At 39.8% G+C, this 16,958-nt stretch overlaps 1 protein-coding gene across 2 annotated transcripts in view; it reads left to right on the forward strand.

Annotated features, from left to right (window-relative positions):
* Window positions 1–16,958, forward strand: part of SRGAP1 (SLIT-ROBO Rho GTPase activating protein 1) — a 357,119-nt gene that overhangs the window by 325,168 nt on the left and 14,993 nt on the right. For both annotated transcript variants that reach the window (XM_043967043.1, XM_043967042.1), the window contains exons 17-18: window positions 3,339–3,563; window positions 7,511–7,590. In XM_043967043.1, the coding sequence (XP_043822978.1) occupies window positions 3,339–3,563; window positions 7,511–7,590 (305 nt within the window). The remainder of the gene's footprint in view (window positions 1–3,338; window positions 3,564–7,510; window positions 7,591–16,958) is intronic.

The following is a 16,958-nucleotide window of genomic DNA, read 5'->3' on the forward strand; positions in this document are numbered from 1 at the left end:
CAAAAGCTCACTTTTCAAACAGGTGGTAATTTGAAAACTCAGAAAGATTAGTCAAATGCCTCCATGATTCAAGTGTTTCTGATAAGAATGAAGGATAGAGGAGGCAGCTAGGTGGCGCAGTGAATAGAGCACTGGCCCTGGATTTAGGAGGACCTGAGTTAAAATCCAGCCTCAGACACTTGATATTTACTAGCTGTGTGACCCTGGGCAAGTCACTTAACCCCCATTGCCCCACAAAAAAAAAAAAAAAAAAAAAGAATGAAGGATAGATATCTCTAGGTTTTACCCCAAGTCTTTCTTCTTTCTTGCCTCAGCTTCAAAATGAAAAGCTTAGACTAGAGAACCTCCTAGCTCCCTTCCAGCTCTTAAAAAAAAAACCAACAACCCTGATGATTCTCTTATCTTCAATTCAATTTCAACACTTATTAAGTACTTTCTTCATGCAAAACACTGTTCTAAGCACTGGGGAGAAAGAAAGATAAATAATATATGGCAGGGGGCAGCTAGGTGGCGCAGTGGACAAAGCACCGGCCCTGGATTCAGGAGGACCTGAGTTCAAATCCATCCTCAGACACTTGACACTAGCTGTGTGACCCTAGGCAAGTCACTTAACCCTCATTGCCCCGCAAAAAAAAAATTAAAAAAAAATAATAATATATGGCATCTGGCTTCAAGAGGCTTGCAGTCTGGTAGAGAAGCTAAGATATATACAATATTGACTATAATACAAAATAAAATTTGGTAAATATATCAGAAGATGTACAACTGGGAATGTTATGATTATTAAGTGCAATGAGAGACCCATCAAAGAAAAATTATTTGCAACTAAAGGAATCAAAGACTGCTTCAAGGAGGTAGCATTTGAGATGTCAAAGGATTTCAGTGGACACTAACGGGAACAAAGACATTTCCAAAATATAGGTGATGATAAAAGAAAAGATCTGGCCGCCTTTGAGTAGCATGACTTTCCAGTAATATATTATAGACTATATGATAGACTAGCTATATTATAGACTTTTTAGAGACTGTAAACTTGGGGATGCTATATAACAGATGTGGAAATTGTGCTTAACTAGACTCCATTTCAAGACATCACCTCTGTGATGTCATAGGTCTTCTTTGAGAATGAAAGATGAAAAACAACTAGACTACTTTCTCTCTCTCTCTCTCTCTCTCTCTCTCTCACACACACACACACACACACACACACACACACACACACACACACATTAGGACATGTCATTTTGGACTCTGATACAATCTTATTTTGGTAGTGTGTATTGCCCCCCCCCTCCCCATTTGTCATCTTATCATTCAATACTGTTCAATTCAACAAGCATTTATTAAGAACCTATTTTGTGCCAGGCACTGTGCTTTCATCTGGACTTTTAAGTTCTCTTTAGATTAGACATTGTATAGGACGCTACCATTGCTAAAATGAAAGATAGTTTTCCTAATGTAGATTCCTGCTCAATTTGAATGAAGAAAGAGGGAAGGTAACAGCAGGAATCTTATAATCTTTATAAGTCCAATTATAATCACCACTTGAATAGTAGTATAAGAGAGGATACCTTTTCTTCACCCCTACCCCCACCCCAGTTCAGTTGATGTGATAACAGAGGTAATGAGAAGTTAATGTGTTAACAAGGTATTAACACCTATTGGTCACTTTATGGGATATAAACAGGTCCCTTGAGTGAATTAGAGGGAAACCCATTGGCTCAGCAAACAAATTAGACACAACCCTGGGTCCTTTTTAATAGCTAAGCCCAGGAAAATTCAAGGGGGTTCAGGTTCTTTATGGAGGAGAGCCCTAAAGGGGAGGAGGAAGGGATTTCTCTCTCCTCTTCATCTCATTAGTCATGGTATCTAGCAGCAGTTTGTCCAGAGGCTAACACCTCACTCAGCAGGTTGAGAGTTCATTGGTTTGAAAGACCTCAAGTTACAGTTGGGGGAGCAGAGACACACACAAGCTAAATAGACATGGCTACAGAGCAGTCACTTGAGGAAGGCAACACCTTTGAGGAATGGGACCCTGTTAGCAAAAAAGAAAGCTAGCCGACCACCATGGAGAGGATTAGACCTTCAGAACCCAGCTTAACAAGTTTCTTAGCAGAGATATTGCATTGTGATAAGGGGAGTTGTGAGAGGAATCTAAGGATTTCCAGGTCAATATCACCAAGAGTTATAAGAAGCTTTTAAAAAATAAATCCTACATATGTATTCTTAAGTTTAAACTTTCTCTTCCCATGAATGCTGTGTTTATGGGAGAGTATGTCCCTGATTTATGTAGAATGTTTTGTAGCTTCTGTTACACTATGCTATCTTAGTAAAAGGCTTTGCTAAGAGCTAATTATATCTATTGGCTGATTGTTTATAGGAAGCATATTGGTGGGGGCTCATGAACTAAAATGTTAGAAGTGAGCCCCCAAAGGGTTGTTCTTGAGTACAGGGTACCAGCTGCTCTCTCTACCGATTTGAAGTGCAGGGTGGGGGAAATAACCCAGAGGAGGTGCTATACTAACACGATAATGAATATTCATGTGACTGAACTTTATAATTATAACAAGTCAACTAGGGATCTCTCAAAAGCACGCAGCTCACGATCCATGGATGAGATGGGAGAATGGGATTTATTTAAAAACAAACAAATTCTGCTGCAGAGGTGAAAGAAAATAGTTGTACCCCTTTGATGTATATGAGATGATGGAGGTTGAGGGACTAACTATTTCTTAGTTTTGGAAACCAAGCAAGCAGATATTTGGAGTCTCTTACATTGATTTTAAATTCCAAGGGTTGTTCATTTCCTTCCTTTCAAGTGTCAAGGAAAGAAACTGTCTTTTCCCACTAATGTTTCTTAACACTTTCTAGAAAGAAACAAATCTGGAGGAAAAAAAACTGGGAGGGAGGAGAGACTTTAGAGACCTAAACACAGCAGCCTTGTTAGGGTTTCTCTCTGTGCCTCCCAGATGTATCTGCTTGACATTTAATGGTTGATTGTTTACTTTGTCTCTTACAGATGGAACTCTGTTCATTTTATCCTAGTTTCCAATTGTACTGAGAATCATAATAAATTCTCTTCCCCGGCTTCCAAGAATGCTACTTAATAAAGCAAGCTGAATATACAATTCCCCTTCAGCTGCTACTCAATACAAGTTAGAGCTATCTTTGTTTTCAGTTGAACTTCTGTGGGGTAGAATAGAGGGTCATAATTCATAATTGATCATCAAAGGGTTTAGGCCTTATTTCTTAGAACTGGGTATTTTTAAACATCATTGAATTTATCTACTTAAAAAAAACAAACCTCTGTTTATAATTCCTTGTGTTTCCTTCCCCAGCCTCTCACAATACAGCGATGAGAACATGATGGACCCCTATAACCTGGCCATTTGTTTTGGGCCAACACTGATGCCTGTTCCAGAAATACAGGACCAGGTGTCTTGCCAGGCTCACGTGAATGAAATCATCAAAACTATTATTATCCACCATGAGACTATTTTCCCAGATGCTAAAGAGCTGGATGGCCCAGTTTATGAGAAGTGCATGGCTGGAGATGACTACTGGTAAGCGAGAGAGTTTTAAGGCAAGAAAGAACCAGGCCAGTGCCTTATGCCACTAAATTCTTACATTCCTCAAAATAATAGCTGCGATAATAGCTACCATTTATATAGCACTATAAAGTTTGTAAAACACACTGCAAATATTTTCTCATTTTGTTCTCACAACAGCCCTGGGAGGTAGGTGCCATTATTATCCCCATTTTACAGATGAAGAAACTTAGGCAAATAGAAGTTAAGTAATTTGCCCAGGGTTACACAGCTAATAAGTGTCAGAGGCTGGCTGTACTCACCTTCCTAACACTATGTTCACTGTACCACCTAGCTGCTTCAAAAGAATATAACCCCATAAAATTTAGGAAACAGGTAAATGTTAATAGCACTGAAATGATTGCTAGAAACTGACTCGTTACCAGGGAAACTCAAGCCTCGACTCGGAGTTTATCACCTTGTCTAGATCTAAAAAGACATTTTGTTTACCTTGTAGCCAGATTTGGGGGAAAATAATTTTTTCCATCATTCATATTTATACTAATTTATATTAGTGTACTAATATCAAGTGAAAATTATTGGAAATTTCATTCAGTTATATCTGGTTCCTCTCAAGTGACTGATGCAATCATCATTCTCCTCCTTCCATATCCTTTACCAGGTAGTTATGATTCTACCTAACATTACATATAAAGCACTTAGAGTTTCTGAAAATAAATTATATAAACTTTTTTTTCCATTCTTACCAGTTTTACAGCTCAAATAAGTAGGAACCTAACTTATGATTTTAAGATAGGACATATTGGGGGCAGCTAGGTAGCACAGTGGAAAAAGTACCAGTCCTGGATTCAAGAGGACTTGAGTTCAAGTCCAGCCTCAGACACTTGACACTTACTAGCTGTGTGACCCTGGGCAAGTCACTTAACCTTCATTGCCCCGCAAAGAAAAAGAAAAAAGAAAGATAGGACATATTGTACAAATACCATAAAATTCAGCTATTAGAGGAAAACAGAAATATAAAATTGGATGGGAACTCAATAGCTATCTAGTCTAACCTGTACCCTAAAGTAATCCTCTACTATAACATACCCACCAACTATTCAAGCAATGTCTCAAAGACTACCAGTGAGGGAGAAACTCCCTAGTTCCTGAGATAGCTAATTCCACTTCAAAAGAACTCCCTTTGTGAGGAAGCTTTTCCAGACATCAAGCTGAAATTTGCCTCTTCGGAGCATGTGCTGTTCCTAGTTCTGTCCTCTGAAGCCAAACAGAATAAATCTAACCCCTCTTTTGTACAACAGCCTTATAAAAACTTAAAGCCTAAAATAGAAATCTTTTTCTGATATTAAGAAAATACGGTTAGCTTCCAATTATCCATACTCCTGAAGGGGCAAAATAGTGTCAGTTTCCCAAAATGATACACCCCCCAAGTTATTTATATTAGGCTTTGCCATATCCTTTTACTTACATTTGGTATGTGTCTAGTGTGACAATCCATCTCCTGAAAAACTAGAAAATCATCTAACCTATCTGGACCCCATGCCCAGAATACTGTTGCTCGCCCCTTTACCAAGAATAAATAGGATCACCTCTTGGTAATAGGACTGGGCTAGACACTAGCCTAAAGCTTGTCCTTATAACTTAATTTTATTCCTGCCATAGGATACAGAAGTTTTTATTTTGATTTAGTAGATTCTCTTTCATTTCCTTTTAAGTTAGACATACACAATGATCACAGCAAAATAAATTATAATAATGAGTAATATATTAACAATTACATTTTAATGGTATCAATAAATAGGATCATCAAAATACCAATGATTAATAATGTCCACAAGTAATATCAATAAGCAACTTATCTTCAGTACTAGTAAGGATTATAAAAACAGATCATTTGATAATAGCAATAAGTAGAGGGAAAGAAATAAGCATTCATATAACACCTATTATGAGGCAGACTCTGTGCTAAACACTTTTTTTTTTTTTTTGCAGGGCAATGGGGGTTAAGTGACTTGCCCAGGGTCACAGAGCTAGTAAGTGTCAAATGTCTGAGGCCGGATTTGAACTCAGGTACTCCTGAATCCAGGGCCGGTGCTTTATCCACTTCACCACCCAGCCGCCCCCGCTAAACACTTTTTACAAATATTATTTTATCCCCCCAACAGCCCTGCAGAGTAGCTACTGCTACAATTCTCATTTTACAGTTATGGAAAATGAAGCAAATAGAGGTGACTTGCCGAGGATCACGTAGCCATGTATTACGTGGTAGTATGTGAAGTCGAACTTGAATTGGGGGTTCCTGACTCCAGACCCAACATTCTATCCACTGTACTAGCAGCTGTCTCAAATAGTATTTTTTCCATGGATAAGTTCTAGGGCTATATAATCTACCCAAAAAAAGACTGAGTGAGAGATGTCTCTGGATTGCCTGCCTTTCACTTTAACATCCAGCCATGATCAATTCTCTGTCCTGTGTATCCAGTTAATATACATGAAATAACCCTAATCACCGAGAGAAGTGTTTTTACTGAAATGTTCCCATTTGTTTCAGCCATTTATGACAAACATTTGCATACCAATGAATACCAGGCAGCTATCAGCTCGGGGGAATAGAGCATACCAGACCTGGAGTGAGAAAGACTTGGATTTAAATCCAGCCTCAGACACTTAGTAGCTGTGTGACCCTGGGCAAGTCACTTAACCTGTTTGTTCAGTTTCCTCATCTGTAAAATTATAGCATCTACTGATTCGGGCTGTTTTGAGAAGCAAATGGGATCATATTTTTAAAAAGCACATAGTATGTAGGGCAGCTAGGTGGCACAGTGGCTGAAGCACTGGCCCTGGATTCAGGAGGACCTGAGTTCAAATCTGTTCTCAAACACTTGACACTTACTAGCTGTGTGATCCTGGGCAAGTCACTTAACCCTCATTGCCCCCCCACCCCCCAAAAAAGCACATAGCACAATGCCTGTATATAAATGTCAGTTATTATTGTTGTGATTTTCTATTTCCATCTCCTTATCCGTAAAATGAAGATAATGGTAACACGCTGGTTGTAATGATCAAGTGAGCATTTTGCAGACCTTAAAGAACTATATAGAACCATATAAACACTAGCTATTGGGGGCGGCTAGGTGGCGCAGTGGATAAAGCACCAGCCCTGGATTCAGGAGTTCCTGAGTTCAAATCCGGCCTCAGACACTTGACACTTACTAGCTGTGTGACCCTGGGCAAGTCACTTAACCCCCATTGCCCTGCAAAACAAAACAAAACAAAATACTAGTTATTATTATCATTGTTATGTGGTGCTTCTAATCTTGTTTCCATTAAGCAGAACAACTCTATCTAAGGTCTCCTGCACAGTTTATCAAATAACCTGTTGACCAAGATCTGTTGGTCTTTTTTAGGTCTAATCCAGTAAATTTCAAGCAGCTATTTTCTAAAATATAATTAAACCCCCTTATAAAATGCCTTGCAGGGGCAGCTAGGTGGCGCAGTGGATAGAGCACCAGCCCTGGAGTCAGGAGTACCTGAGTTCAAATCCGGCCTCAGACACTTCACACTTACTAGCTGTGTGACCCTGGGCAAGTCACTTAACCCCAATTGCCTCACTAAAAAAAAAAAAAAAAAAAGCCTTGCAGTTCAGTTATAACATGGGTTTTCATCTTGTGTATATATATGCATATATATTCCCTAATTACATCCTAAAACAATTTTTTTAATTAAGTTTTGAGTTCCAAATTCTATCCTTCTTTCCCTCCCTCCCTGATTTAGTCCATAGCACTGTGGGTGGTATCTCTCTCCACCTCACCAGAGTCACAGATATCACAGTTCCCCTGTCCTGATGAATTATGAATTATGAATATCCTTGCACTGTGTCCTTCGGTTTAAATTTTCAACTGCTCATTCCCATATTAATGCCCCCCCATGGCTTCCTAATGAGTTCCATTTCTGTTCCACAGTGACAGCCCATATAGTGAGCATGGTACTTTGGAAGAAGTTGATCAAGATGCGGGTACAGAGCCCCACACCAGTGAAGATGGTATGCCTCGTCTCACCACGGTGTTAAAATTCTGTTCTCTGTGTGTGTGTGTGTATGCCTTTAAATCAGATAAATTCACATTTTCAGAACTTACAGTGAATCTAAGTTGCAAGTTGTCATTGCAAATGACATGCAGTGTTCCCCTCACCTTTATCTACTTTCTTTTATCTTGTATTGCTTTATTTCTTTCTCCGGACCATTTGTTTTGGAGCTGAAGGCTTCCACAAGGGTTTCCTCACTTGCCCCAGAAAAATTTAGAATCAAAGCAAAGTTAATGCTAGGTATCAGTACAAATATCTGTCTGACCCAGTAGGCCATTTGTCAGCTGTTTTATTTGTCACGTACAAGATAACTGGCCTGCATGAGCCATTGTATTTTAAATGAATGCTCTGACTACAGTAGATTAAAGAAAAATATGGCGAAGGGTGAGAGAGGAGAGACAGAGGGAGAGAGGCAGAGGGGGAGAGGCAGAGGGGGAGAGAGGGGGAGAGAGATGCCCCACTGAAGCTGTGCCAAAGTCTAATTAAATAAATTAACAGAAGTATGGCAGGTGTCTTTTTCTGGCCTAAGCATTGTATTTTCCATCCTCTGCAGTGTGATGCATTACAAGAGTGGTTTTTGTTAGCTAAAGACAGATTGCTGATTTTCTCTGTATCATTCTCCCAGGGAAACAGAATAGATCAGGTAGTGAAAGGACAAATGATGTTGAAGCCTCAAAGGGAAAATCTGGGTGTATTTGACATCTGGATAAAGTAATGGAAAAAAGGTAATGGAAACAGGAGACATGACAGCAGCACCCAGACAGATGGTCAGCTTTGCTAACTTTTCTTCTCCTTGGGACAGAAAAAAAGGATGCCCATCCAGGAAAGATGAGGCCACTAGTCATCTTCTCTTATATCAGTCATTCAACAGCACCTCATCTGAGATCTCCAAATTGCTATTAGCCAGGGTCCTCATGTGACTATTGTCTTTACTTGGAATTGCTCTGTCTTGTTAAAGATATGGGGGAATGGTTTATTGATTTATCTCCTAGAGTAAAACATGGAGGAATTTCATAAACTTAGTAGCTGATTGTCCAGAAACACAAATAAGATTTATTATTAATTCACCCAGATATTCTTTTATAAGCCATTTTTGGATGAAATAAACAGACCAATCTCTTGTTAAAATTTTCATGGGGGAGGAGATTACCGTGGTCTAGAATCAGATTCCCTGAATTCAGAACCCAGTTATGCTACTTTGTTCTTCCTGTATGACCTTGAGTAAATCCTTGAATGTCTCTAGGACTCTGTTCCCTCATCTATAAAATATTAATCATTTACTAGGCACTGAGTTAGACTGGATGGCCTCCGAGGCCCATTTTAGCTCTGAATCCAGCCCCTGAGTTTATGACTATAAACCATATTTGGATAAAATATGTCATGTGACAATATAATGACAAGAAGGTGTGTTTTATCATTAGAGGTATAAATAGGAATTGTGGTGTCTGGGGCAAGGGGGAGTAAGACTCATCTGCTATGTACCCAAGGAGAGGAAGCCTACCATGGGGTGCTGCAAAGTTTCTGTACTGCTGAAGGCTTGGCTACTGCTGGGGAGTTGGGAAGGACTAGACCAGGCACCAGAGGAAAGATGTGCACCCTGGATAATGCTGTCAGTACTCTCTAAATTTTGGTTCCCTGAGAGAACACCCCATGACTGAAACAACTGAACAACAAAAGCCCAGCACCTAACACAAGTAGCAGCTTAGGAAATGTTTGTTAAATTGAGTTGACTAAATTGTAGAATTCCAATATCAGATCATCTAATACCTTACATTTCTCTAAAAGTCTCAAAGCAGATTTTGGTCCTTTTCTTTGGTTCTTTACATCAGGAGTTCTTAACCTGGAGTCCATAAACTTTTTAAAAAATATCTTAATACCTTGTATTGGTTTTCCTTTACAATCCCATTTATTTTATTCTATGCATTTAAAAACTTTATTCTGAGAAGGGCTTTCTTCTGAGTCGTGGCTTCGTCAGACTGCCAAAGGGGGGCCATCCCAGAAAAAATGATTAGGAATGCCTGCTTTAGATGAAGCCTTACAATTGTTGTTTGTATAGGCAGTTATTGGGGCTGTGGGCAGGTACAGGGGTGAAGTTGTTGGAAAGTCACTAATATGTCAAAGGTAGATTAAAAAGTACAGCTGATTCTCATCATTCGTGGGAGTTATGTTATATAAAGTTGCCATCAACACTGGATTAGCAAATGCTGAACCACTGCTCCTTTGGGAAATACAGGGTGAGGCTCCTGTGAGCCTCTGGTCACACCTTGAAGTCATGGCCAATTCAGTTCATTCCTGAACAAAGCTTATCTAGCACATACTTTCTCTGTAATGGACATCATAACCTTCTTGTGCTTAGGAACACTAGGCATAACCTCAGGGTTGTGCTCAGGAGCCATTTTTAATAGTGAAATCATTAACAAAAAAACATAGAAATTCAAAAAGTTTGGTTCTAAATAAGCCACAAACAAAAAAATCAATAAATAAATCAATAGATCGATAGAAGATCAATAGATAGATAGATAGATGAATAAGCAAGCCACAAAAAGGATACTTGTTTATAGTAGGAGCTAAATCAAGAAAGCTGAGTGTCCCCTCAACTTCAGCCCAAGAGCATGCCCATCGGGGACTCAAATTCTTCATCGTCCTGTGCCTGTCCACAGGTGACTAGGATTATTGATCTCAGGGTTACCAGTAAACTCTAGCCAGTAGGCAAATTTGCAAATATGGAATCAGAAAATAATGAGGACTGTAAATAAGAGATATAAGGAAAAAAAGGTAAATAGCTACCTTTAAATGTAAAGACTGGCCACAATCTTCAGATCATGTGTCAGAAGCAGGATTCTACATCCTGAGAATCCTGTCTGCTTTGAGATTTTTAGATAAGAATTAGGCCTTGGGAGCAGCTAGATGGCGCAGTGGATAGAGCACTGGCCCTGAAGTCAGGAGGACCCGAGTTCAAATCTAGCCTCAGACACAACACTTACTAGCTGTGTGACCCTGGGCAAGTCACTTAACCCCAATTTTCTCACTAAAAAAACAAAAAAAAGAATTAGGCCTTGGCAGATCTGGTATCAGAGTCTTATAATTATCCTACAAAATTCAACAAACATTTCCTAATCTTTTGACCTTGAACTGTATTTCATAGCAATGATCAAACATAAGATATTCTTCCACCCTTGGCTTTTGGGGGAGGGAGGTTTATCCCACCCTAAGATTTTATCTGTGTGGGGAATTTCTGGTGTGGAAACTTCTTCCACCAGTAGAGATCAATCAATAAGTATTTACAATTTGTCCACTTGTCACCCAGCTCTCACCTGTGGCTATAGCTTGCTCAGCAGCCACACCCTGGCAAGATTGTCTTGGCAGACAGGCTAAACCAAGTTGAGGGTACCCACTAGGTCTCAAACCTATCAGAGAGTTAGAGGGAGGCCTACTCCATGCATGTGAAAAGTTCCCCCACCCCTCCACCCACAGAATGGGCAGATGAGAACAGTCGGTTCCAGTGCCCTTGAAGGCAGCTGAAAGGGATTCTGTGGAGCACTTAGAGCTTGGTTAAACATTGAAGACCCCAAGGTCATCCGCTGCATCCCAGGTTATCAGCAGTTATCTTGACTTTTGTCCTGCCACTGGACTTCAGTAATTCAGGAAAAGTGAGTCTGATAACCTTCTGCAACTCTGCCTCACTTCACTCCATTTCACAAGCAACTTAAGACATCACCTGTGATGTCATTGGTCTTCTTGGGGAGGGGGGTTTGTGTGTGAAGGATTAACAACTATTTGTTTACTACATGTAGGGCACTATGTGTAAGTTAAAATCTTAAAGTGTTGTATGGAACCCTGAGAAGTTAAATGACTTATCCAAGTTAACCTAGCTAGTATGAGTCAGAGGCAAGACCTGAATTCAGGGCCCCAAGGTTCTCTCTACTGTCTTTATACTTTTTTTTTTTCTTAGTGAGGCAATTGGGGTTAAGTGACTTGCCCAGGGTCACACAGCTAGTAAGTGTTAAGTGCCTGAGGCCGGATTTGAACTCAGGTACTCCTGAATCCAGGGCCGGTGCTCTATCCACTGCGCCACCTAGCTGCCCCTATACTTGTTTTATAAGGAAATTCATGGCAGCTAGGTGGCACAGTGGGTAAAGCACTGGCCCAGGAGTCAGGAGGACCAGAGTTCAAATTTCACCTCAGACACTAGCCGTGTGACCCTGGGCAAATCACTTAACCCCAATTGCCTTCACACATCTGGGGCCATCTCCATTTGTCCTGATGCATATCTTGCCACTGCACCCAGATGACTCTGGAGGAGAGATGAGGTTGGTGACCTTGCACAGCCCTCCCTCACTTAAATCCAATTCATTCCAAGTCTTGATATCACTTCCAATGTTATGGTTCTCTTCAAGAATAAAGGACAGGGGTGGCTAGGTGGCACAGTGGATAGAGCACAGGCCCTGGAGTCAGGAGTACCTGAGTTCAGATCCGGCCTCAGGCGCTTTACACTTACTAGCTGTGTGACCCTGGGCAAGTCACTTAACCCCAATTGCCTCAAAAAAAAAAAAAAAGAATAAAGGACAAACAACAACAACAAGGAAATTCATAGTGGTGGTATTGAAAAAAGTATAATTTTTTGTCATAATGTGGATTTCTACTAAGAAACCCAAGAGGGTAGTCTAAATACCTATGTTTCTTTGGAAATTGCCAAGCTTTTGACACATGCTCTAAAGATTATATTCTGGAGCTATAGGACTCAATTAGTTCAAGTCTTTTTTAAATTATTTGATCTGTGAGAGAGTCTAAAAGCCCTAATCATTCTTCCCTAAGTCATCAACATGAAATATTATTTAGTTAATAGGCCCTGAAATGAGGCCTTTTTTCCTTTCAGCATTTGAGATACGTAGCTATAATTAAAACAGACCTTAAGATGAGGCATGAGTATTTTTTTTTCTAGCATATCTGCCATCCCAAGATCATTCCTTTAGTTCTTCAGACATGAGTTGGAATTTATCAATGGATAATCAACCTAAGTTAAGCCTCCTAGCCTAAAAAATGACTTCTGGAATTATTCAGTGTCTTCAGAGACTATATTATAACCTAGTTTGGGTGTGTGTGTGTGTGTTTTAATTGCCAAGAGCTGCTTCCAAGGGAAACAGGAAAGCATTTCTCAGGAAATCTGAGACAGATGGGTTAAGTTATGGTGTGTGTACATATGTATTCTTCCAGCAGATTTGGAAATGAACTTACACTTAGTTTTAACAAGTTTGGCTTTGATCATTGCTCGGAAACATCTCTGAAAAAAAAAAAAACCTAACCCATCCCACCCCCTTTGCCCTCTTTGATTCCTATATCAATATTTGCTTCCCTCCACAGAAGCAGGAGAAACTGTAAATTGGAGGGATCTAAGCACAAAACTGAGTTTTGCAATGAACCTAGTCTCAAAGAACTTGTCTTGGCCTTGTTTTTTTTATTTTTACCTTTTGGGGCTTGGAGTTGTTTGGTACCATTACTGAGGATCAGAGCTCCCCCCCCCCAAATGCCAGCATTTGGGGTCAGTGCAAAACTTACATTTCAAATCAAGGCTTTTAGTTTGGGGATGTGATGGTTCAGGGTTAATAGTGATGGAAAAAAAAAAAACATCTTTCATTTGCTGTTAAAGTCAGAGCATTGGTTTTAGCCAATAAAAGTATGTAAGGGAAATGACTAGATTCAAGTTTCATTTCACGTGGATGCTTTTTATAACCTTGACTTGTAATCTAACAAATTATGAACTGCCTCCTCGTGTTCTTGAGGAGTCATTTTTCCATATGATTAATATTTTGAACACGTGGCAATGAAATCATAACTACTCCATCATCGTCAGCTTGATATTATAGCAACCATGAAGGATATTGCATTTCAGTGAAAGCCTTGATGTATCTCACTGCAGAGTTCAGAATATTGTTTTATTATGCTTTCCTTATAACCTTAGAAGCAGGCTGCAGAAATGAAAATCTTAGATTTAACGTTACTTTGCCTGCACACCCAACAACTTAAGAAATATTGCAGTTCTGGTTTATAATCAGTATTTTCTACTGACTCGGTGATCTATTTATTGATTGGCATGTTTTCTTGTCTGGATAGTAAATGACCAATTAGCAAGCCCGTTTATTTCTGATTTCTCCCAATTCCTAAGTTCTGTTTTAACACATAGTGTTCATTTCATTTGCAGACATTGACAGAGTGCTAATTAGTTTTCCCATTTGTTTTAAGCCCAGATGGATACTGGTCCCAAGTACAGGGTCAAGATCTGGATAGATTGAATCAATGAGGCAAGGGGGAAAAAAATGACTAAATACAAAGACTAAACAAGCATGCACAGTGATAGATGCAGCTCTGCAGACCTCCACCCACAGGGATATACCCAGACTAATCATAACAGCACCCAAACTGTAATGAAAAGTTCATTTGAGGGGCAGCTAGATGGCGCAGTGGTTAAAGCACCGGCCCTGGACTCAGGAGTACCTGAGTTCAAATCCGGCCTCAGACACTTGACATTTACTAGCTGTGTGACCGTGGGCAAGTCACTTAACCCCCGTTGCCTTAAAAAAAAAAAAAAAAAGCAAAAAAAAAAAGTTCATTTGATCCAAAGAGCTACCGATTTATATAAAAATTCACCAGAAGTGGGCCTTAATGTATTTATCCCTAATCCCCAAGACTAAGGAGTTGTGTGTTGTGTGATTTCAATCACGTCCAACTCTTTGTGACCCCATTTGGGGTTTCTTGGCAACAATACTGGGTGATTTGATGTTTCCTTCTGTTCATTTTACAGATGAGGTGCTAAGGCAAACAGGGGCTAAGTGACTTGCCCAGGGTCACACAGCTAGTGTCTAAGACTAGATTTGAATGCACAAAGATGATTCTTCCTGTCCCCTGGCCTGGCATTCTACTATGTCATCTAGCTGCCCAAGGAATGTACAGATACCTTTAAATCACTTGGGCTCTGTGGGTTAGTCAACATCTTAGGGACCATGACCTGGGAAGTATGAGTGATGCCTAACACACCACCCAAATTAAGCAGGAAAACATTTGTGCCAGCGTTTGATATAGCCACATAAGTGATAATATTAGATCACCACATTGTACTTTATATTTTCAAAGTACTTTAAAAAGATTGGTCTTCATTCAATGAGTCATTCAACAAACATTTTATCAGGTACCTGCCAGTGTGTGACATCATTGCATTGGGTGTTAGGATAGAAATAAAATTTAGATGAGGTTCTTACATTTATGGAATTTACAATCTAATAAATAACCACCTCCCTTCATGAAATTACCATTATCCCTACTGTACAGATGAAAAGACTAAGAAAGAATTTTCACTAGAATTAGAAACCGGTACTTCTAGGTTACTAACCTTATATGTTATTACTCTGAGTCTTCCTTTGTGGGCACAATTCTTTTCCCTATTTAAGCATGGGTGGTGGTTATTTAGGCTTTCTCCCCTTAGTACATTCAATTGATAAACATTTATTATTCTGCAAGAAATTATGCTAAGGGGGACAGCTAGGTGGCGCAGTGGATAGAGCACCAGCACTGGATTCAGGAGGACCTGAGTTCAAATATGACCTCAGACACTTGACACTTACTAGCTGTGTGACCCTGGGCAAGTCACTTAACCCTCATTGTCCCTCAAAAAAAAAAATTTGGTAAGGGTTGGGAATATAAAAATAGATGTATAAAGAAAAGGAATATAAAGATAGATGGCACCAGCCTTGCTTTCCAAGAATTTATAATCAAATGGAAGGAAAGGCAATAATTACCTTATTGTGGTTATTATGAACAGATGACTGTAATGCAAAGGAGAATGAGGTAAGTTCAAGGGCAGCGATACCAGCCAAGTTCTCTGAAAAATCTGGAGGAGAGGTCCTCTTCATCTAGAAATATGGGGGAGGACAAGGAGGGCTTTAAGGAAGAAATGGCACCTTAGTTGGGGTAAAGGTAGAAATGGAAGAAAGCTATTCCAGGCATGGGGGATGACATAAATAAGGGCAGGACAAGCATAAAGGATGGAAAGAAGTTCAGTAGGGTTGGAAGATAGAGCATATGAGGTATAGTTTGAGAAAAGTATATTTTTTTAAAAGGTTTAAGCCTTATTAGAAAGCCTTGAATGCCAGGATTAATTTATACTTTCCCAACAGGCAGTGAAGAGTCACCATTGTTTGTTTTTAAGTAGAGTAATAATATGATCCTATAGTTCCTTAAGAATAAAGGATGTATTTGAATAGAAGATCAGAAGCAAGGAGGACCGTCTGCAGTCTTTTGTGGTCATAGAGTTTATTTATTTTGTTTGTTTGTTTATTTATTTATTTTTTTTTTTTTTTGGTGAGGCAGTTGGGGTTAAGTGACTTGCCCAGGGTCACATAGCTAGTAAGTGTCAAGTGTCTGAGGCCAGATTTGAACTCAGGTCCTCCTGAATCCAGGGCCAGTGCTCTATCCACTGTGCCACCTAGCTGCCCTGTGGTCATAGAGTTGAAATGAACAAGGCTAAACAAGAAAATTCTAAGTCGATAATTCAGAATTCATATTTTGAATATGGGTATTCAGGACAAATTTGAATAGGCTTACTCTGCAAATAAGTTATTACCACTGTTTAATATTTGCTGAAATACTACATGCTGCTGGACATTGAAACCTCACCTGAATGCATCTATGATTTCATTGATGAAATCAACCAGAGCCTCTGTCTCCAAAGTCACCAGTGATCACTTAATTATCTAATGAAATTGCCTTTTTTCAGTCCTCATCCTTCTTGGCTTATCCTTGGAACTGACACTGTTGAGAAATGGCTTGTTTTTTCTGGGTGCTTTCCTCTCTGAGTATCCTTGATACTGCTCTCAGTTCTTCTCCTTCCTAACTGCTTCTTCTCAGTCTCCTTGGCTGCATCATCATCCATATCCACTTCCCTAACTGATGGTATACTCTAGGGGGAATTCAATTAGAATCTCTCTGCAGGGGCAGCTAGATGGCGCAGTGGTTAAAGCTCTGGCCCTGGATTCAGGAGTACCTGAGTTCAAATCCGGCCTCAGACACTTGACACTTACTAGCTTTGTGACCCTGGGCAAGTCACTTAACCCCCATTGCCTTAAAAAAAAAAATCTCTCTGCAGGGGGCAGCTAGGTGGCACAGTGGATAAAGCACCAGCCCTGGATTCAGGAGGACCGGAGTTCAAATCTGGCCTCAGACACTAGCTGTGTGACCCTAGGCAAGTCACTTAAGCCCCATTGCCCTGGCAAAAAAAAAAAAAAAAAAGAATCTCTCTGCCGATGAGGCCTAGAGCTGCATGTTCAACCCCTAGTT

Source organism: Dromiciops gliroides, chromosome 5 (assembly GCF_019393635.1).
Source record: "Dromiciops gliroides isolate mDroGli1 chromosome 5, mDroGli1.pri, whole genome shotgun sequence".
In the NCBI taxonomy this organism is placed as follows: Eukaryota; Metazoa; Chordata; class Mammalia; order Microbiotheria; family Microbiotheriidae; genus Dromiciops; species Dromiciops gliroides.